This window comes from Durio zibethinus, chromosome 15, assembly GCF_047325235.1.
Source record: "Durio zibethinus cultivar Kanyao isolate XHJ-2024 chromosome 15, ASM4732523v1, whole genome shotgun sequence".
Classification (NCBI taxonomy): domain Eukaryota; kingdom Viridiplantae; phylum Streptophyta; class Magnoliopsida; order Malvales; family Malvaceae; genus Durio; species Durio zibethinus.
Genome location: NC_143176.1, coordinates 3,114,122 through 3,136,922, shown reverse-complemented (window position 1 = coordinate 3,136,922; position 22,801 = coordinate 3,114,122). Strand labels below are relative to the sequence as shown.

At 34.8% G+C, this 22,801-nt stretch overlaps 2 protein-coding genes and 2 pseudogenes across 3 annotated transcripts; all 4 read left to right on the top strand.

Moving 5' to 3' along the window:
- The first annotated feature begins 2,168 nt into the window (after nt 1-2,168).
- Nucleotides 2,169-3,143, top strand: LOC111301889 (protein IWS1 homolog 1 pseudogene; annotated as a pseudogene).
- Nucleotides 3,144-11,650: 8,507 nt separating this feature from the next.
- Nucleotides 11,651-12,573, top strand: LOC149514525 (E3 ubiquitin-protein ligase UPL1-like). Its single transcript, XM_089744356.1, has 2 exons — nt 11,651-12,355; nt 12,462-12,573. Exons 1-2 carry the CDS (start codon nt 11,692-11,694, stop codon nt 12,467-12,469), a joined length of 672 nt encoding a protein of 223 aa, XP_089600482.1. The 5' UTR covers nt 11,651-11,691; the 3' UTR covers nt 12,470-12,573.
- Nucleotides 12,574-13,045: 472 nt separating this feature from the next.
- LOC111301888 (E3 ubiquitin-protein ligase UPL2-like) lies at nt 13,046-19,036 on the top strand (annotated as a pseudogene). Its single transcript, XR_016328033.1, has 3 exons — nt 13,046-18,138; nt 18,206-18,524; nt 18,770-19,036. The product of XR_016328033.1 is annotated as an E3 ubiquitin-protein ligase UPL2-like (transcript).
- A 100-nt stretch (nt 19,037-19,136) lies between these two features.
- LOC149514524 (E3 ubiquitin-protein ligase UPL2-like) lies at nt 19,137-22,288 on the top strand. The gene is made up of 9 exons (XM_089744357.1): nt 19,137-19,283; nt 19,415-19,708; nt 19,856-20,978; nt 21,074-21,220; nt 21,340-21,420; nt 21,522-21,584; nt 21,673-21,728; nt 21,813-22,148; nt 22,248-22,288. Exons 3-7 carry the CDS (start codon nt 20,748-20,750, stop codon nt 21,691-21,693), a joined length of 543 nt encoding a protein of 180 aa, XP_089600483.1. The 5' UTR covers nt 19,137-19,283; nt 19,415-19,708; nt 19,856-20,747; the 3' UTR covers nt 21,694-21,728; nt 21,813-22,148; nt 22,248-22,288.
- Nucleotides 22,289-22,801: the final 513 nt, after the last annotated feature.

Sequence of the window (22,801 nt, the reverse complement as noted above, 5' to 3'; positions counted from 1 at the left end):
ATAATGGAATTCCAAGTTTTAGTCCCTTCTAAATATGAGGTTGAATATGCAGATGATGCAGGCAGGTGAGTTCATATATGGGTGAAATAAACATACGACAACTCAATTCGTATGCATGCATGCATGCATGCATGTCTTCATATTAATCAAGTTTCATGCATGAATTGTACCTGAAGAAATGAATAATCTTTGCTTTAATGGCTGCCCCTTTTTTCTTTTACCTTTTCCAGTGCGGAAGGGGAAAGATTTATTAATTAATTTTTAAGGACTGCTTCACCAAAGTAACAAGAAGCTGGTAACTTTGAAAACATGAAAAAAAATAAATGAAAATGAAAGAAAAAAATATTGTGATGTTAACTTGACTTACATAGTTTGTTTTAAAAAAAGTAAGATTGAAAGTGTATTTTTTTTTTATCAATGCTTTAATCAATCATGAATGAGTGGTTATAGAATCATATAAATTTAATTATTATTCAAAGTATTTGAATATTTATATTAGCTAATCTCCATGATGATGAGAAATCAAACTAATTTATTAAAAAATAATTTGTTTGTCATCCTAATTGGATAAAAACTGTGAGAAATAATATCGAAGCTTTGAATGTGTCGTCATTCTAGGTATCGAGGACAAAAATAATGGTATGTTAAATATATTTATTGGTCAAAAAGCGTACAGGTCCTTATATATTTTTTATTTTTAAAATTTAGATATATTAGCATTATTTAAAAAAATTTAATCTTATAGTATTATTTTTTAAGGATTTCAATTCAATCATTAATAATACATATAGAATAAATTTCTTAAAATATAATACTATAAGAATTAGATTTCTTAAAAATAATATTACAAGAATTAAATTTCTTTAAATAATATTATACGATCTAAATTTTAAAAATAAAAAAAATAAGTGGATCCATGACATATTTTAACCATATTTATTCAAGATTACTGGTATAACAATAAAAAATTATATCATTTAATCTGTATCCTATGATAAGATATTATTATAATGTAAAGCGTAAATTATTGTAATAAAAAACACATATCAATTATCATAAAATATTAAATGATTTTTTAATATCAATGATTTATTTTATGAACTTTATTTTAAAGCATATGCAAGATATTAACCAAGAGGTTGTATATTTAATTTTATATCTCATGGTAAGGATTATTATAAAGTAACAATATGTAAATTGAGTGATAGAAATATATTTTATAAATAAATAAATATATAAAGGCAATAACTTAGTTCATATTAATTGAATAATATTTTTTATTCATTTAATAATTAAAATTAAGTACTCCATAATTTTTTGTATGCATTAATAAATATTCTTTTTGTTATTGAGAAAAATAGAGATTATAATTTTTTATGTTTACATTTTTTATAGAAAGCATATTAAATCATAACTTTTTAAAAAACATATTTAAGAAATAATAGATAAATAAATAAATAAAATATATAATTAACATTTGAAATATGTAATTTGCAAAACTCACCGTTTTGATGAGGAAATAGAGAAAAATAAAAGAAAAATATCCTCAAAATGTGATCTTTAGTTCGTACTTTTAAGACAGGTTATGAACACAGATCTGTTTAAAAGTTTCATAACTAGCAGCCACCTTCTAAAAGTCGTGAAAGAGGATGCACGACTGAAGTACTTCTAAACACAGGAGACAAATTAATTCTTCAGCAGTCAAAGGAAGAGGACCGAGGAATTTGCTGTGTATGTGAACCATATCTGTATCACAAAAATAAAAGCACTTCAGTAATCTGTTTGACTAATATGAGATCATCTCATTTGAGACTGGTATGCGTACCCAGAAGGAGATCAATCACCTGGTGAAACCCCACCACAGCGTTGATCTCATTTCTGCCCTCTATGATGTTCATTCTTCACCTCAAAAAGCGGGCACGAGTCGTCACAATATGCAAAGGATGAGACACCAAATGCAGCTGTCAGAAAGTGAACTTAATCCTGACAGTTGGATCAAGGAACCTTCCTAATCCTATTATTAGTAGGATTAACCCTACTCTGATTCCTACTAGGACTAGGATTCTCAGACACCTATAAATACACCTTTCCATGGCCTGAAACCAAAGTAATCTTAAAAAGTACAGAGTTGAGATATAGTCTTTGATTACAGTATTATCATCAGAATAATGGTCTACCATCCCTTTTCCCGTAAGGATAGCTTGATGAAGAACCAAGGTACTGTGGAAGAAAAGAAAAGAAAGGGAGGGAAGGATTTTTATGGAGATGATCCAGAAATCAATGCCATGTTTGATGCTGTTAAAAGGAAGAGAACGACTGAGAAAAGTCCCGAAGAAATCATCCTGTTTGTTGAGAAAGTAATAGCTGAGCTTGAGATCGTGGCCGAAGACGATGCTGGACTCAATAGAATAGGTCAACCAGCCATCAACAAACCCCGAAAATTGTCTTTCCTTACCGAGGTTTTGTCCAAGAAAAGTTTTCAACAAGAATTTTTGGATCGTGGAGTTCTGACACTCTTGAAGAATTGGCTAGATCCCCTTCCTGATGGCAGCTTACCAAACGCAACTATCCGTGGCACAATTTTGAACATCTTGACTGATTTTCCACTTGATTTAGAGCAACAAGAACGACGACAGCAGCTCAAGAAAAGCGGTCTTGGGAGGGTGATTATGTTTCTATCTAGATCTGAAGAGGAAACAAGTTCCAACAAGAAACTTGCCAAGGATTTGATTGATAAATGGAGCCGAATCATATTTAACAAGAGTACAAGTTTCGCTGACTTGAGAAACAAAGACCATCTTAACGTTCCTGTGATGAAAAAGTCTGTGAGCAAACCAGCAATCATGGAATATATAGAGGCTGATTTGGACTTCGAAGTTTCCAAGGAGCAGAAGCTAAGTTCCCGACCAACTTCTTCAAGCCAAGCTGTTACAAGGCCAGAACCAACCCCATTGGTTTATGTGGTGAATCCTCAATCCAAGTGCAATCCGGAGGTATTCAAAGCTTCTGCTAGACAACAAGAACAAGGAGACTCCCGCCAAAGGATAGCTAAGAGGTTGAAGCAGTTAAAAGCATCAAAGAAGAAGCCGCTGCAAGCTGAAAAACCTAGTGCTCAGGGTCGTCGGATGCTACTAAGCTTTTGATATTAAACATGTTAATGTAAGTATTATTTGAAATTTCTGACATTTGCTGTAAATTTTTAAGTAGTTGTTAATGAAGTGAAATTTTTTGCATCATAATAATTCAAAAATGTTGCTCTCCGTTGTCTTTGTCATGAAAAATCGTGTTTTTATCATCTGCTTTCATCTATGCCTATATGTATGCTTTCCAGCGTCAAGAGGGAGCATGGTTCCTCCATATGGAAGCAACGACTTTAAAAGGTTTATATGGTATCTCATCGAAAGCCATATCCACTTCTGGTATCATCAATGGATACCTTCTGAACTATATATAGTGGAGTGAGCAAAAATGCCAATGCTCCGAGCACTGGTAGAGCCATTCAGGATCTGCCAGAAGAACAGCTGAGCATCAAAGAAGACAATTACTGCTCAAGGCCCGAAGCATACAAAATGGTGCCTCACCACCATTTATGGCCAGAAATTAAGCTCTCAAAGCAATTCATTGTTTCTGTCACCAGCGGACCGAACTGCTGGAATTCCAAGGGATAAGTTCATAAGTAGTGAAGTTGGGAAGCGAATTATCATAGCCTCAAATGACATTAGAATGTCTAACAAACAAAGTCCTTCAACTCGTCTTACCAAATTCAGAGATGGGGAACTGTTACGCTACAAGAATTTATCTATGGCTAAATTTTTAGTGTATGAGATCAGTGAGATGATGACTGAGGAAACCAATTAATGGTGCCTCCTGATCAATAGTGGACGCCAATGCATTGTAATCGCTTGCTTTTATGAACTAAAATTTTCACCAATTGACTCATCATGCTCTAAAATTTTCTGCATACTTTTTTGTTCTTAATTGCATGTTATGCCAATCCTCACCTTATTGTTGAGACATCACATCAAGGTATGAAACATTAGGCATCCTTAAGCCTATTGCGTTTCCCGATAAGAAGAACAGACATTGTTTGACACAGTGCAGGTGAGTTCATATATAGATGAAATAAACACACAACAGCTCAATGCCTATGCCTATGCATGCAAGCAAGTCTTTATATTAATCAAGTTTCATGTATGAATTGGACCAGAAGAAATGAATAAACTTTACTTTAATTGCTACCATTTTTCTTTGACATTTTTCAGTGTGGAAAGAGAAAGATTTATTAAATAATTTTGAAGAAATCTGCTTCCCCAAAATAACAAGAAACTGGTTACTTTGAAAAAAATGAAAAAATAATTGAAATGAAAGAAAAAAAAAATACTAATGTCATGTTAACTTGACTTACATATTTTGTTTAAAAAAAAAAAAGATTGAAATTGTTCTTTTTTTTTAATCAATGCTTTAATCAACCATGAATGATTGGTTATAAAATTATATAAATTCAATTAAAATAGAAAATTTTTCTATATGATGAAAAGTTAACAAAAAGGTTTATTTATTTTTAATAGTACTGGTTTTCTTTCACCTGTTGTGCACGTAATTATTAATTAAATTATAATTTTAATATAATAAAATAATTTTAATATATACTTTTATAGTAATAAAATTGAAATAATTTATTATCATCACACTAAATTAAATTGAAAATATAAATTTAAGTTTGAAAAAAATAAATATAACAAAAATTTTAAATTAAAATTCCAATAAAGAATATATATTTAATATTTCTTTATTTTGACTTTTTAAAAAAGTTTTCTTTTAAGTCTTTTGGTTTTAGGTCATTATCTTCATTCATTTTTTATATATTTTCTTTTTTATTTTAATTTTTTCAAAAGATTGTCTTCTATCACAATTAAATCGGATTTTGTTTTTTTTCTTTCTTCTTTATTTTATGCTTTTTTATGAACTTTTTCTTTTAATTTTTTGGTAGTGAATTTTTATTTTCAATTTTATAAAATTTTGAAGCAATTGATCATTATTGAGCTCATTTAAATTCTTACTTTTCATCTATTTGCTATTGAAAATTTAAAATTTTTATTTTGATTTGAAACCATATTGTTATAAAGTTTTTGTTGCTTGAAATAAAGTAAATATATAATGTTTTCTTTTTCATGATCACTTACTTCTGGTTTTTATATGTGCTTATTTATGTCATATAAATCATTTTGTATTTTAATTTTATAGTAAAAAAATGCATTCTTGCATGAATTTTACTAATTAAAAAATATTAAATTATAAACATATTCTAAAAAGAAAGATTTTTAATATCTCAATGTAATCATCAATAATGTTTATTTATATATTTACAAGCAACTATTTTTAATATCCAATATTGATTTCTTAAAAAGTCATTAAATATGCATAATTTATTAAAATATGTTATAATAAGAGTTTAAATAACACACTTTACTTAAAGGTACATTACAAGAAAACAAAAAATTAGTGACAGTTTTGTAGCAGCATTCCACTTACAAATATCGTTAGCTTTCATGTTTTTATAAAACTTAAGGCGTTTGTTATCAAAATGTCACTAAATATTCAAATAGCGACGTTATTACTTATAAATGACACCCAAGACTTGATATTAGCGGCGTTTATCGACTTAAATGCCTTGAATAATCACGTCCTAAAAATTTGAGTGAATACTAAAAGCGTTTTTTTTACAGAAAACGACTTAAATAATCTTATTAAAAAAATTGATAGGGAATTACCAAAGGTGTTTTTGGCAGACAACGCCTTCAATAATCTATTCATAAAAAAAATATATGATTATTGAAAGCGTTTTCTACAAAAAAATACCTTTAATAATTTCACCAAAAAATTTCACAAGCTTATTGAAGTTGTTTTTGGTAAAAAAATACCTTCAATAAATATCATATAAAAAATTTCAAGATCGTACGGATGTTAACCATAAGGTGGTAGGTTTGATCCCTCTCTTTAGCTTTTTTTGAGTTTTTGTAAAGATTATTTGTAAGTGATTATTCTAGGTATTTTTTGGATAAAAATGCCTTCACTAATTGCTTTAAAAAATTTTGGAGAGAATATTGAAGTTTTTTTTTTTGCAAAGAAATACCCTTAATAATTCACAGAAAAAATATGAAACCGATTTTTGAAAGCATTTTTGGCCAAACTCGCCTTTAATAATCCAATCAATAAATTTTTTATTTGGATTATTAAAGATGATTTTTGTCAAAAACGACTTCAATAATCCATATACAAAAGTTGAAACGGATTCTTGAAGGCGTTTTTGGCTTAAAATACTTTTCATATTTCATACGATAACTTTGAATGGTCGAATTATTGAAGGTGATTTTTTTAAAAAAAAATACCTTCAATAACATTTTGTTAGGGATTATTTAAGGTATTTTCGACAGAAAAACACCCTTAATAATCAATACGAAAAATATGAAATAGATTATTGAAGATGTTTTTAGATTATTGAAAGCTTTTTTGGCCAAAAACGCCTTTAATAATTCATTCAAGTAATTTTTAGTTAGTATTATTGAAAGCGATTTTTTTTAAAACGCCTTTAATAATCCATACAAAAAAGTTGAAAAAGATTTTTGAAGGTATTTTTTGTCCAAAATGCCTTTAATATTTCACACAAATTTTTTTAGGTGAGATTATTGAAGATGGTTTTGATTAAAAATGTCTTCAATAACATTTTGTTATAGATGATTCAAGACATTTTCTTGCTAAAAATGCCTTCATTAATTCATCAAAAAAATATTTTTGATATTGTATATATCAAGTCAGATGTAAGTTTATGCCTAAAAAATATTTGAAGTCAGTTGTATATTTATGCCCAGAAAATATTTGGTTTATATATGTGATACTACGAATTATATTTTAAAATTTACATAATGAACATTATTATATTGCAATAAATTGATCACACATCCGAATTTAAAACTAATAACGTTGCCATATTTATATACCTTTTTAAAATAATCGTACTCAATAATATACTAAGGACATATAATGTATTCATATTAAGTATACAAATAATATTAAACCAATACCCCAATCTACAAACTTAAATTTTTCATTCAACATGGCATGTTAAAAACATTACAATAATTTGTTCTTCATATATTTATATTCAACTAATAATATCTAACCTCAAGGTTTATCAATATTGATAAATGATAATACATACTCACACCATTCTTTACGAACTTCATCTAATTCCTCTAACGTGAAGCTTTCTTTACCCTCCCACTAAAAAAAATATCAGAAGTAAATGTTAATAAATGAGAACATAATTTAGCTTTTTATTTTTTTGAAGATATAACAAGTTTATGAAATTTATACTAACCTTGAATGGTGTGATCATAAAATCATATAAAACTATCTTTCGCATAAAACGAAAGACATAATATCTGCATTCAGTATTACCGGGTTGACGAGTACTTGAAAATTAAATTGAGTGGGTTTAAGAAATATTTATCTATACAAACTCAGCAAAAAAAATAAATTTCATATTTACCAGTAATGACACCCATTTTGGTTTCTTTATGTTCTTATCGAATGAAGATATTACCGTAAATTGAAAAAAAAATTACTTAATACATAAATAAAATTACTTATGAAGAAATAGAAGATATATAATATAATAAAGTGTAATACCTCTTTATAAAAATTTGAATATCGGGGTTAGGCATCGCCATTGAATTAATTGAATTAAGTAAGTATGGTGTTAAGGATTTGGTGTCAATCACAATAAGCACCCAATGATGACTGCAAAATAATAACAATGATATACTCAAATTACGCATCAGATCAAATTTAGGTAAATTTGGAATATAACTCACTACGTATTATACTTGAGCAAATAATAATTAGTCGCTCTTTTCATGCATTCAATCACATGATTAGCATGATAAACGACTGTGCTACTCTGCTTATTAATGAAGTTGAGGTCAACAAATCTAAATATGTTGATCAACTGTCTCCTATTGAGCTCTCTATATAAAAAGTTACACAATAATAACATATAGGAAGTTGCACGATAATAATAAATATTTACTTTGAAATTTTAGTGACAGAGCCTTTAAAATTATTTGGGTTTTGAAGCAAATTTTCAGTTTGAAAAACCCAAAAAATATATATATATATATTTATATATATATATCTGTTATCTGATAAATAACTAAGTCAAAATGGAATTGACTTATTGCCAACATTTTATTGGCGACACGGTCGGGCTTGTTGCTTGAATTCTGCATTTGGTGCAATTATAGTAATTTGTACAAAATAAGTTTTCTTGCATTTGTTGCGTTGCAGTTCTGTATGTTGTTTGCAAAATGAAAGGAGAATAGGAGGTACTTTTCCAGGCTGTAGGCAAAATGTAGCAGATTGCCATATTGAGTCATCTCATAACAGTTTTTATTCACATTTTGATTGTATAAAATTTAGCTACTTGGCTAAGAGGATCGATCGTTGGAAGGTAAGCAATCTATTTTTATTGGCAATGGTTTTATGAGGAGACTTGAGATTAGATGTTTAGAGAGCTATGGAAACAAAATTTGGTTCCTGTTTTTGGTATATTTATTTCCTTCTCTTCTAGAAGGCAGTTAATAAACCTTTTAGGCTGTTGAGATATTGGCATTGGTGTAATTTCCTAATTACTCGTCTTTTTCTCTCATTGCAGTCCCTTTTGATCTACTAATTCTGCCTTCTATTTATGTTGGTAGGATATGAATGTCCAGGAATATATTAATGCCTATAACTAAAGTAACTTTTTTTCTTTTTTAATTTGTATCGGCCTCCCAAAATCAGATCCTTCATCAATAGTGTCACATCTTTGCCACTCGAGAACATAGAGGAACCACTAAAAGATTTCATTTGGGAGTTTGATAACGTGCCTCTATAACCTTTATCTGATAAAATGTTGTAGTTTATATAATGCAGTTATTTACACTTTGTTGTTATTGATACAGGGGGATTTTCATCATTGGGCTGAGCTATTTAACCATTTTGATACATGTTTTGAGAAGCATATAAAATCAAGAAAAGATTTGCAGGTTGAAGATAATTTTTTGGGATCTGATCCTCCTTTCCCAAGGGAAGCAGTTCTTCAAATTCTTCGTGTTATAAGAATAGTCTTGGAAAACTGCAGCCTTTATATTCTGAAGCACTCATTTCCTATCATTGGTGGCTACTCATGAAAACTTTGTTACGTGCTATATCACTGGGAACATATGCCCCTGGAAACACTGCCCTTGTTTATGGATCTGAGGAGAGTTTGTTGCCACAATGCTTGTGTATCATATTTAGATGAGCAAAAGATTTTGGTGGGGGAGTATTAGCACTTGCGGCAACTGTCATGAGTGATCTAATTCACAAGGATCATAACTGCTTTCCTGTCTTAGATGCAGCTTGTAATACCCCAACCCAAATAATAATTGGGTTAGACTAATACTAAAGTCTATCAATTTATTAAGACATTATTTAGTAAAAAAAAAAAGGTTAAAGTATTAGATGAAAGAAAAATTAACTAACGTGAAACAGAAAGAAAATAAAGTTCTTCTTCCTCATCTTCCTTAAGGTTAGAGAATATGAAAAGTCAAGTTGGAGATTCACAATCAGAGGCTACAATCAAGTTAATCCCTTAAAGGTGAGTATATGCCCTCTTTTTATTTAAAAAAAAATATCAAGTTGATTACTATTATTTGGAGTTGAAGTTTTGAGAGCAAAACCAAGAAAAATCATGAAATCTTTCATTAATCTTCATGATCTATTTGGGTAAATTACTGGGCTTTGTTTATTTCATGTTTTTAAGATTTATTGATGATTATTGAATGTAGTTTGAAGACTGAAAGTAAAGATTTGAGTTTTTAAAGATTGAATGAGAAATTTTATTTTTGGATGAAATGTTGTAATATGTAATAATGAATTAAAATAGAATTTTGTATTAATGGATAGATTATTGTTATGATTATTATATATCATTGGAAAGCATGTTGAATCTACTTTCTAATGAAATAAACAGAAGTTGAATTCGAGTTCTCTATGAAGAGTTGTCTAATTTCTACTTAAAGATGTGTAGGCTGTCTAGTAGCAGTAGCAGTAAAGAATTTCGAAATTCTTCTTAATTTTTATATAAGGAATTATGTATTGAGCCATACATGTTTAAAAAGGTCATTGAATCTACTTTTCAACAAAATAAGGGGAATTGAATTTGGAGTTTCTTGTAAATAAATGTGTAATTTTTATTAGAAAGTATACATGCTGTCTGGCAACAGTATTTGACGTGGATTTCAAAAATTGTTAAAATTAATCTACAAGAAATTATAAGGTGTGCCATATATGGTTAGAAAGCTTATCAAGTCTAGTTTCTAACGCATTAAAGAGATCATAATTCCGATTTGGATATATTGAGATATGACTGTTTTAATGAAAAGAGATTAGACTATCAGTATTAATTAGTTAAGTTAACTCTTTGTGTAACTTAGTTGATTTTTGTATAAATGGTCTCAAAAAGAGTTGATTAAATTCTGATATGTTGAAATGATCTTGAATAGGCCATTAATTATTTTGAGAGAAAAATTAAGTGGTGAAATCGAATGGAAGTAAGTAGAATCTCACACACTTTGCTTATTTTCGAATCTATGTATATATGTATGTTTCTAAATGAATGAATATTTTATTTTATTATTTTCGATGTATGAAAATAGGATCAAGCATATGATTATTTTGTGTTTCTTTATATAAATGATGGATCATGTTTATGAATGAAATGAGAAAATGATTTATGTTTAAAGAATGATTTTGTGATGGCTAAGTTTTTACATCCATGAAAAGTGGGATCATTGATATCAGAACTAGTTCTACGATCATGGCTAATGGGTAATAGTAGTTAGCATAAGGCCCTGGCTAGCGGGTTATAATAGTTAGCAATTATCATGATGATGAAATTGTCGATACGATCAATGTCACGAGTTATAGCAGTGATCGTAGCTAATGATAAATCAATGATAATGATGATTTATGATGATGATGATTTGCGATGATTTGCAATGATTTTTAATGATTAATCCATAATTTGGTTTGATTATGATATTTGAATGATAGCATATTTTGCAATTATTTATGAAGTGACATATTTTGACATTGATTTATGAATTTATGAAATATTTGATAAAACGATGATCTTGAAATATTTTGATATTATAATTTGATGAATGTTTTGAATGATCTATATGATGTGTAAGAAAACGATGCTTGATTTGGTAAAGTATGTGAGCCTATACTTATTAAGCTGTGATTTGCTCATTTCTCTTTTATTTTTTTTTTACAGATGATTAAGTGATAAATTTGGTTAGTCTTGTGTGAAGTTAAAAGATGAAATGAGTAAGATTACTTAATCGTCGAAGAATATGTTATGAGATTTTAAAAGGCAATTTTGTATTTTATATAGTTTATATTTGGATATATAAAGATGTATCATCAGTTGGATTAAAGATATGAATTTTACTTGATAGATTATTTTATTGAAGAATTTTAGAATGATTAAGAAAAAAAATTTCCTATTATTTTGAGGTTTTATTTAAGCTAATACGATCGTATTACGTCTTGGGACGTGACACACAGCTGATCTTCCATCTGCCTTCCTAGATGCTATAATGGATGGTCACTGGAGATACTCCTGGCTCCTTGTCAAGTGGCTTGGATGAACTTATGCGCCATGCTTCTTCATTGCGTGTGCCTGGAGTGGATATAGTGATTGAGATCTTGAATGTCGTACTGAGAATTGGATCTGGGGTTGACACTTCTTATCTTGCTGCTGAATTTTCTGCCCCTGTTCCCATGGAGACTGATGCTGAAGAGAGGAATTTGATTCAGCAAGATGAGAGGGAATCTTCAAGGATCCAGAGTTCAGAGCAGACAGCTGACCCATCTTCTGATACTTCTTTTTTGAATATTGAATTGTTTCTTCCTGATTGTATAAGCAATGTGGGCCATCTTCTTGAAACCATTCTTCAGAATGCTGACACATGTCATTTGTTTCTTGAAAAGAACGGGATCGATGCTGTCCTGCAACTGTTTACTGGACAGCTGTTTACTTTGCCTTTAATGCCTCTGTCAGCACCAGTTGGACAGAGCATTTCTGTCGCCTTCAAAAACTTTTCGCTTCAGCATTCTGCGTCTTTGGCTCAAGCAGTTTGTTCATTCCTCAGGGAATGTCTGAAGTCAACAAATGAACTGTTAGCTTCTATTGGAGGAACTCGGCTAGCTGCTGTTCAGCCTAGAAACCAAACTAAGGTTTTGAGATCTCTTTCTAGTCTTGAAGGTATATTTTCTCTTTCCAATTTTCTTTTGAAGGGCACTACCAGTATTGTCTCTGAAGTGAGCACTGCAGATGCTAACGTATTGAAATATCTTGGGAGGATATACAGGGAAATAATGTGGCAAATTTCTTTGTCTAATGATTCCATGGCTGATGAGAAGCCGAATGTTGATCAAGAAAGTGAGAGTACAGATACAGCTGCATCAAATGCTGCTACTGGAAGAGAAAGTGACGATGATGCCAGTATCCCAGCTGTGAGATACATGAATCCAGTTTCTATTAGGAATGGGTCTCAGTCTTTGAGGAGTGCAGAACAAGAGTATCTTTCACGTCTTCATTATGGTGAATTTTTGCACTGTCGTAGTCAACATTTTTTGTCCCGTTTAAGGGGTGGAAGAAATGGTTGACACATGGATGCTACAAATATTGATTCTGAAGTTTCTCACAATTTGCCAGAGACATCATCTATCCAGGATTTGAAAACAAAAAGTCCTGATCTTCTTGTGATAGAAATCTTAACAAGCTTGCTTTCACATTGTGGTTCTTTTTCACAGATCTTGTGAAGGGTTTACCTCACCAAACCTTCGTAGAGCAGATGCAGGATCATTAAGTTCGGCTTCAAAGACACTTGGTACGGCACTGGTTAAAATATTTCTTGAGGCGCTGGGTTTCTCTGGGTATTCTTCATCTTCAGGACTTGGTATGTCACTTTCGGTCAAGTGTTGATACCTTGGAAAATTTGTTGAAGACATGGGAGCGTTGACATTTGACAGCAAGCGACATACATGTAATACAGCAATGGTTAATAATTTTAACGTCCATGGAACCTTGAAGGAGCTAATTACCACCTTTGAAGCTACTAGTCAGTTATTGTGGACGCTACCATACTCTGTCCCTACACCAGGTATTGAGCATAAGAAGGCAGGTGAAACAAATAAATTCTCGCACAGTAGATGGCTGCTTGATACATTACAATGTTACTGCCGCGTGCTTGAGTATTTTGTTAATTCTACATTACTTCTGTTTGGGAATTCTGCACCCCAGACTCAACTGCTCATTCAGCTAATTGCTGCTGGTTTGTCATTTGGGGTCTTCCCTTTTCCTAGGGACCCAGAAACATTTGTGCATATGCTGCAGTGTCAGGTGCTGGATGTGATTCTACCTATCTGGATTCTGGAACCATCCCTTGTTTCCCAATTGTAGTCCTGGTTTTGTGGCTTCTGTTGTTTCGATTGTCATGCATGTATACTCAGGTGTTGGAGATGTGAAACGAAACTGCAGTGGCGTTACAGGAAGTACAAACAGACGCTTCATGCCCCCACCACCTGACGAAGGTACCTTTACCACCATTGTTGAGATGGGTTTTTCAAGGGCTAGGGCAGAGGAAGCACTGAGGCGAGTTGAAACAAATAGTGTTGAAATGGCCATGGAGTGGCTGATTAGTCATGCTGAGGATCCTGTGCAAGAGGATGATGAGCTAGCTCAGGCGCTTGCTTTATCACTTGGAAATTCATTGGAAACATCCAAAGTTGACAGTGTTGACAAGCCAATGGATGTCTTGACAGAAGAATGGGGGCCTGCAGAACCTCCAATTGATGATATCCTTAATGCATCTGTGAAGTTGTTCCAGAGTAGTGATAACATGGCATTTTCATTGACGGACTTGCTTGTAACACTTTGCAATCGCAACAAAAGAGAAGACCGTCCAAGAGTGCTATCCTTTCTTATTCAGCAACTGAAGCTCTGTCCGTTAGATTTTTCGAAGGATTCCAGTGCATTGTGTATGATATCTCATATTGTAGCACTGCTTCTGTTCGGGGATGTTAATACACGGGAATTGCTGCCCAGAATGGTATGGTACCTGCTGCTATTGATATCCTGAGCGACTTCAATGCTAAAAATGAGTTGGGGAATGAAATTGTGGCACCAAAATGTATCAGTGCTTTATTGTTGATCTTGGATAATATGTTGCAGTCCTGTCCAAGAATATTTTCTGAGATGGTGGAGGGTACTCAGACTGTATCTCAGCCTGACTCAAATGGGGAGCATGCTTCTTTGTCAGTTCCAGAATCAGTGACAGAGAAAAAATCAGCTTCTGATGATAATGTGAAAGAATCTATCACTTCATTTGAGAAAATATTGGGTAGATCTACTGGTTGCTTGACTATAGAAGAGACTCATAAGTTGCTGCTTGTTGCCTGTGACCTCATCAGACAGCATGTTCCAGCAATGGTCATGCAGGCTGTTCTGCAGTTATGTGCTCACTTAACAAAAACACATGCTCTAGCTTTACAATTTTTTGACAATGGAGGCTTGGCTGCTCTTTTTAGTCCCCCAAGACCTTTTTTTTTCTCCAGTTATTATACCGTTGCATCTGCCCTTATCAGACATCTCCTTGAAGATCCTCAGACTTTGCAAACTGCTATGGAATTGGAGATTAGACAGACCTTGAGTGGTAGCAGGTATGCTGGGCGTGTTTGACCTTGAACATTTTTAACACTGATGGCATTTGTTATCTTTAGAGAGCCTTTAGTTTTTATGAAAGCTGCTGCTGCTGTTTGTCAGTTGGAGTCATTAGGTGGAAGGCCCTTTGCAGTTCTATTGAAGGGAAAGGAGAGAGATAAGGACAAATTGAAAGCTTCTGGTGATGAACTTGGATTGTCTTCAAATGATGGAACAGGTAGATGTTCCAAAGGCCACAAAAGGGTTCCAACCAATCTTTCTCAAGTGATTGATCAGCTTCTTGAAATAGTGTTGAAATATCCTTCTGCTAAAGGCCAGGACGATAGTGCGAGTGACTTATCTTCAATGGAGATTGATGAACCTGCCAGCAAGGTGAAGGGTAAGTCAAAGGTTGAAGAAACAAGGAAAATGGAGTCTGAAACTGAAAAATCTGCTGGATTTGCAAGGTGACTTTTGATCTTAAGTTATTGAGTGATATTCTTTTAACGTATGTACATGCAGCTGGGGTGATATTGAAAAGGGATTCAGAAATGGGTCAACTTCGCGGTTCTAATCAAGAGGATCCATCTGGAAGCCCTGGCATTCTTCATCATATTTTACATGGGATGCTTCCACTATCTGTTGATAAATCTGTAGGACCTGATGAATGGAGGGACATGTTGTCTGAAAAAGCTTCATGGTTTCTGGTGGTTCCATATGGTCGTTCCAGTGAAGGCTGTAAGAGGGTGATTAATGAACTTGTGAAAGTGTTATCTTCTTTCTCAAATTTGGAGAGCAATTCAATGAAGAGTTCCTTGGTGCCTCATAAAAGGGTTTTGCTTTTGTTAATTTTGCCTATTCAATTTTGTCAAAGAACTCATCATTGAGCAGCTTACCAGATACTGGCTGCTCACCAGATATAGCAAAAAGCATGATTGAAGGAGGAGTGGTTCAGTGTGTAACCAACATTCTTGAAGTGATTGACTTGGATCATCCAAATGCACCCAATACTGTAAATCTGATGCTGAAGGCTTTGGAAAGCCTGACTAGGGCTGCTAATGCAAATGAGCAGGTGTTCAAGTCTGAAGGGTCCAACAAGAAGTCATTGTCTTCAAATGGAAAACATGCTAATTGGGTAATTGGACCTGCTGCTGAGGCAGTAGAGCACAATCAGAATGAGGGTGGTCAACAAGTAGCGGAGACTGAACAACAGCAACATCAAGGAACTTCACAAAGTGAAGGTAATCATGATGCTAATTGGGTAATTGGACCTGCTGCTGAGGCAATAGAGCACAATCAGAATGAGGGTGGTCAACAAGTAGCGGAGACTGAACAACAGCAACATCAAGGAACTTCACAAAGTGGAGGCAATCATGATGCAAACCCAAATGATTCTATTGAGCAAGAAATGAGGGTTGAAATGGAGACAGCAGCTAGCAACTGACCCATGGAACTTGGGATGGATTTCATGCACGATGAAATGGAAGAAGGTGGTGTGTTACACGATACTGACCAAATTGAGATAACATTCGGACTGGATAATAGGGCAGATGATGATATCGGTGATGAGGATGATGATATGGCAGATGATGGGGAGGATGATGATGAGGGGGGAGGATGAGGATCTAGCAGAAGATGGTGCTGGAATGATGTCTCTAGCTGATACTGATGTGGAGGACCATTATGATACTGGTTTGGGAGATGACTATAATGATGACATGATTGATGAAGAAGGTGATGACTTTCATGAGCATCGTGTTATAGAGCTAAGGTGGAGGGAAGCCCTTGATGGGTTAGATCATTTGCCAGTTCTTGCTCAATCTGGCGCTGCATGTGGTTTGATAGATGTTGCTGCTGAATCTTTTGAAGGCATAAATGTGGATGATCTCTTTGGTCTTCGTAGGCATGTAGGTTTTGAATGCCGGCAATCTAATGGTAGGTCTTCTTATGAGTGTTCTGTTACAGTAGTAAATGGCTTTCAACATCCTCTTCTGTTAAGACCATCCCAGTCAGGGGACTTAAGCTCAATGTGGTCATCAGGTGGGAATTCATTTAGGGATTTGGAAGCTCTATCATCTGGGAGTTTTGATGTTACGAATTTCTACATGTTTGATGCTCCTGTTCTGCCTAATGATCATGCACCAAGTAGTCTGTTTGGTGATTGATTGGGCAGTGCAGCACCCCCGCCTTTGACTGATTTTTCTGTAGGCATGGACTCATTGCATCTGCCAGGAGAAGGGGGCCTGGTGATGGACGGTGGACTGATGATGGTCAGCCACAAGCAAGTGCTCAAGCTGCAGCAATTGCTCAGTCAGTAGGGGAACAGTTTGTATCTCATTTGTGCAGTGCAGCTCCAGCCAACACTTTGGCAGAAAGGCAGTCACAAAATTCTGGAATCCAGGAGGCAAAACCATCAGATGCCCCTCCATCAATTGATGGCAAGGCTGTGGTACAGGGAGACAATGCTAGCAGTAGGCAGATTGAATATTAGCCGCAAGAAAATCGCAACAAAATTTCACATGAACTTAACCCAATGGTTGGAAGTGTTCCATGCCATGAACAGCTCAATCCTCAGTCTGTCATTGGTGGTATGGCTGAATCTGTTCAGGGACATGAACAGATATTAACTCAGCTGCTTTCTTTGAACAGTGCACCTGATCAGCATGATAGCATGGCAATTGGGAACGGGAATAGCACTCCTGCTGATCAGGTAGAGCAAATTTCTGAAATGGTTAACTTGCCTGAGGGGGATTCTGGAGTGTCTGGAAACCTCTCATTACAGGCCATGGGTGCTGATGGATTGGCAGGAGCAGATGGTCATTCAGGTAATCATGTTTTGGCAGACTCTGGTTTGGAGATGCCTAACCCAGGTGATTCTAATGGGTCTTCAGTTCATGAATGTATTGATGTTGACGTGAATACAACTGATGCTGAAGGGAACCAAACCAAAAAATATATTCCTCCTTATTGGTCCAGAGGAGCCATCTTCTTGGCAAAACACACTACTTGCTCAGGATGCTAATCAGGCTGATCAAACTAGCATTAATAATGAGGCTTCTGGTGCTAATGCAATTGATCCTACCTTCTTGGAGGCGCTACCTGAAGATCTACCGGCAGAAGTTTTAGCTTCCCAACAAGCTCAATCTGTTCAACCTCCAACTTATGTGCCACCTTCAGCAGATGATATTGATCCTGAGTTCTTATCTGCTTTTCCACCAGACATTCAAGCAGAAGTGTTAGCACAACAAAGAGCGCAGGGAGTTGCACTGCAAGCTGAGGGTTAACCTGTGGACATGGATAATGCTTCGATCATTGCCACCTTCCCTGCTGATCTGCGTGAAGAGGTTTGTACTATAAACTTTTCACCTCCTTAATAACTGAACTATAGTAACTCCTTTGTCTATGTTCCAGGTGTTTTTGACTTCTTCAGAAGTCGTTTTGTCAGTATTACCTTCTTCATTACCTTGCTGAAGCACAAATGCTTAGGGATAGATCAATGAGTCATCACCAGGCCCATAGTCTTTTTGGAGGTAGCCACAGGCTTAATAATAGGAGGAATGGTTTGGGTTTGGATAGGCAGACAGTGATGGACAGGTGTATTGGAGTTGGACTAGGTCGAAGGCAAGACTCTACCATTTCAGATAGCTTAAAAGTGAAGGAAATTGAAGGGGAGCCTCTTCCGAAAGCAAATTCTTTGAAAGCTTTAATTCGCCTTATATGGTTGGCACAGGTATTGCTATTTACTGTATTTCTTGGTTCAATGGTCAACCGAGCTTGCTGAATCTGACCAATCTGCCAAAGTGGTTGGAGATTGACAACTTTTAACATTAATCTGATTCTTGAAATGCAATATTCAGTTCTAGTCTAGGATAGATTATGGTGTTGCTGTAATGTAGTTTGTCCTAATATTTAGTGAAAATTTTGAAAATTATTGTATTTTCTAACACACTGGTTTTTGTTTGTATCTGTGTATAGCCCCTTGGGAAAGGCCTTATGCAGAGGCTTCTGTTAAATCTTTGTGCACATAGTGTTATGAGGGCAACGTCAGTAAAGCTCTTACTTGATATGATTAGATCTGAAACCAAAGGCTCAACCAATGGTTTGTCAACAATTAATTCCCAAAGGTCTTATGGTTGCCAGTCAAATGTTGTTTATGGTCAGTCACAGATGTTTGATGGTAATGCTTTCATTTGATATAATTGCACCTTCCTGTGTTTGTTTCCCTTATTTTACCTTTGATTTTGTATGTTGCAATAGGTCTTCCACCTATGTTGCAAATATGTTGTTCCACTATGATCCTTCAATTCTTTCTGAGCATTTGAGCCTAAAAAACTCAGAAACCAAGAAAGATAAAGGCAAGGAGAAAATTATGGATGGAGATGCATCAAAACCGTTGGGAAACTCTCAGGGTGGGGATATTCCTATAATATTATTTCTTAAGCTCTTGGACCGGCCACTGTTTTTGCGCGGTACTGCCCATCTCAAGCAGGTAATACTCTTCTAATTAATTGCTCTTCTAAACATCTTAGCATGCATTAGCTTTGGCTATTGCTGCTACTCGATACTGATAGAATATCCTGCATTGTTCTATTTGTTTTAATATGGTTTCGTTAGGTGCAGGTTATGGACTTGCTTCAAATAGTTATCTATACAGCAGCATCAAAATTAGAAAACGGGTCACTCTGTGATTTTATAGTTGATAATTCAAATTCCCAGAACCTGCTCAGTGAAGCTTCTGGTGATGCTCATAACGACCCTCCTTTTGTCAGAACCAGCATCTAATCAGGAGGATAAACAGACCAATGCTGAATCATCTGGATCCAATGGCAATATAAATGTGGATTTGTATAATATTATCTTGCAGCTGCCAGAGTCTGATTTATGCAATTTGTGCAGTCTTCTTGGTTGTGAGGGGTATTATTTTCTGATTACCTCAGGATGCATTAAAAGTTATTTGCACTACCTAGGGTTTTAACCCAGGTTCCTTTTCTTTTTCCAATGTCTCCCCCGGCAAATCGTTTTATTTCTTTTTCACTGCTGATTGGTAGTATTTTGGTTCAGGCTGTCAGATAAAGTTTATATGTTAGCTGGTGAGGTGCTGAAGAAGTTGGCCTCAGTTGCTGCAACCCATCGCAAGTTCTTTACCTAAGAGGCTTCAGAATTAGCTCATGGTTTGAGCATTTCTGCTGTCAATGAGCTTGTAACACTGAGCAATACACAGATGCTGGGTCTGAGTGCAGGTTCCATGGCGAGAGTGGCTATTCTATGCGTGCTGCAAGTGCTTAGCTCACTCACTTCAACTAATGTTGGTGAAGATACTCCAAAGGGTGGTGATGGTGAACAGGAAGAGCAAGCTACCATGTGGAAATTAAATGTATCATTAGAGCCATTGTGGGAAGAATTGAGTAATTGTATTGGCATGACTGAGGCACAGCTGGCTCAGAGCTCACTCTGTCCAACCGTATGTAATGTAAATGTCGGGCAGCATGTAAAGGGCACGTCCTCATCGTCACCACTTCCTCCTGGGACTCAGAGACTACTTCCATTCATTGACGCTTTCTTTTGTTTTGTGTGAAAAGCTACACACAAGTCATTCTATCATGCAGCAAGATCATATAAATGTGACTGCACCAGAGGTAAAAGAGTCTGCTGAGTGTTCTGCTTCCTTATCCTCTAAGTGCAGTGGGGATTCTCAGAAGAAGCTTGATGGTTCTGTCACGTTTGCAAGGTTTGCTGAGAAGCATCGCAGATTTCTGAATGCTTTTGTTAGGCAGAATCCTGGCTTGTTGGAAAAATCACTGTCCATGTTGCTGAAAGCTCCAAGGTTGATTGACTTTGATAACAAGAGAGCATATTTCCATTCAAGAATAAGGCGACAGCATGAACTGCACCTTGCGGGTCCTCTGCGGATAAACGTGCGGCGGGCATATGTTTTGGAGCAAATCAGTTATGAATGCAGCCTACTCAGGATCTGAAGGGTCGTTTGAATATGCAGTTTCAAGGTGAAGAGGGCATTGATGCTGGTGGTCTGACACGAGAATGGTATCAGCTACTGTCAAGGGTTATATTTGACAAAGGAACATTACTTTTTGCTACTGTGGGGAACAATGCAACTTTCCAGCCAAATCCTAATTCTGTTTACCAGACTGAGCATCTTTCTTACTTCAAATTTGTATACCGTGTGGTAAGTCACTGGGCTGCTAGGTTCTGAGGTGACTGTTTATCATGATTTGCATTAGTTTTAGTCTTATTTTTCTCTTCCGTCAATCATATATGCAGGTTGCAAAGGCACTATTTGATGGTCAACTTTTGGATGTTTATTTTACTCGAACCTTCTACAAGCACATACTTGGTGTTAAGTTGACTTATCATGATATAGAGGCAGTTGATCCTGATTATTACAAGAATCTGAAGTGGATGCTGGAGGTTAGTTTAATTAATCAATTTCTTCCCCTGGTTCTTTTAGCTGACTTCTCAAATATTGCATTATAGCCAATGAGTCCATTTGAAGGACTAATCCTTCTTAATGATCTTATTTATTTCAGAACGATGTGAGTGACATACCTGACCTGACTTTCAGCATGGATGCTGATGAAGAAAAGCACATACTTTATGGAAAAACTGAGGTATGTAAATACTGAATGATGTTTTGTTTTTCCTAGATTTTTCTTTTCTTGTTATTTTCTCAAATATCTTCTAAATTATTGTCATTTGTTGCTTGAAAAAGGTTACTGATTATGAGCTGAAACCTGGAGGAAGAAATATAAGAGTTACTGAAGAAACAACACGAGTATGTAGATCTTGTTGCTGATCATATCTTGACAAATGCTATCCGTCCTCAAATCAATTCCTTGAGGGATTTAACGAATTGTTTCCAGGGAACTTATTTCAATTTTTAATGATAAGAGCTTGAGTTACTATCCTGAAATTGATTGTAAGTTTGCCAGCCTATGATTTAATACTTTTTCCTTGAGTTTGCCTGTTGTTCTTATTATCTGAACATATTGTTATTTTGCAGTGGATGATCTAAAGGCCAACTCTGAGTCAACTCTGAGTATACTGTCTACACAGCTGCATCTCCCGTTATCCAATGGTTTTGGGAAGTTGTTAAAGCATTTAACAAAGAGGATATGGCAAGACTGTTGCAGTTTGTTACTGGAACATCAGAGGTAATTTTATTGATTATTATTAAATTGTTTAGGTTTACTTTGGCTAGCATCCATATCATTTCTATTGAGTGTGTGCAGGTGCCATTGGAGGGTTTTAAGGCATTGCAGGGTATCTCTGGTCCACAAAGGTTTCAGATTCACAAGGCATATGGAGCTCCTGAATGGCTGCCTTCTGCACATACATGGTGACAAATAATTCTCGACTGCCATATTGAATTTCTTCCTCATTTTATAATATATGTGCTTTTCATTTTGTTTTTAACCTTTTTATTTTTGCTCTCCAGCTTTAATCAGCTAGATCTTCCAGAGTATTCCTCCAAGGAACAACTTCAGGAACGTATGCTGCTTGCAATCCATGAAGCTACTGAAGGGCTTGGCTTTGGTTGAACAAAGTTTTGTATTCCGATGTCATTGTCCCAGCCAGCAATGCCTGCAATCCATCTACAGATGTACATTGTATATGTTGGTATAAGATCCTTTCTTAACTTCTACATGACCATGTCTAAATGCATGCATATGTCCATTGTGAATCTGGTTGCTGATCTTCGATCATTATCTGTTTCCATGACCGGAAACTGATGGATGAAGATGTAATATTTCAAGGAAAAGTGGATTTTGGATGCCCAAAAAGATGCAAAGAATTGGAAGGGATTAGTGGTGAGCTTCTCAATAACAATGCCAGAGGAAAATGATATTCTACTTTGCAGTGTGATTGAGGGAGCAGGCAAGAAGATGGTTGTATTGTTAAAATGTTTATATTAGTTTTGATTTTCTTTCATACTTCTTGAAAAATGCTCACATGGCTAATTGTGTTTTTGGATTAGCGCATGTCCTCAAC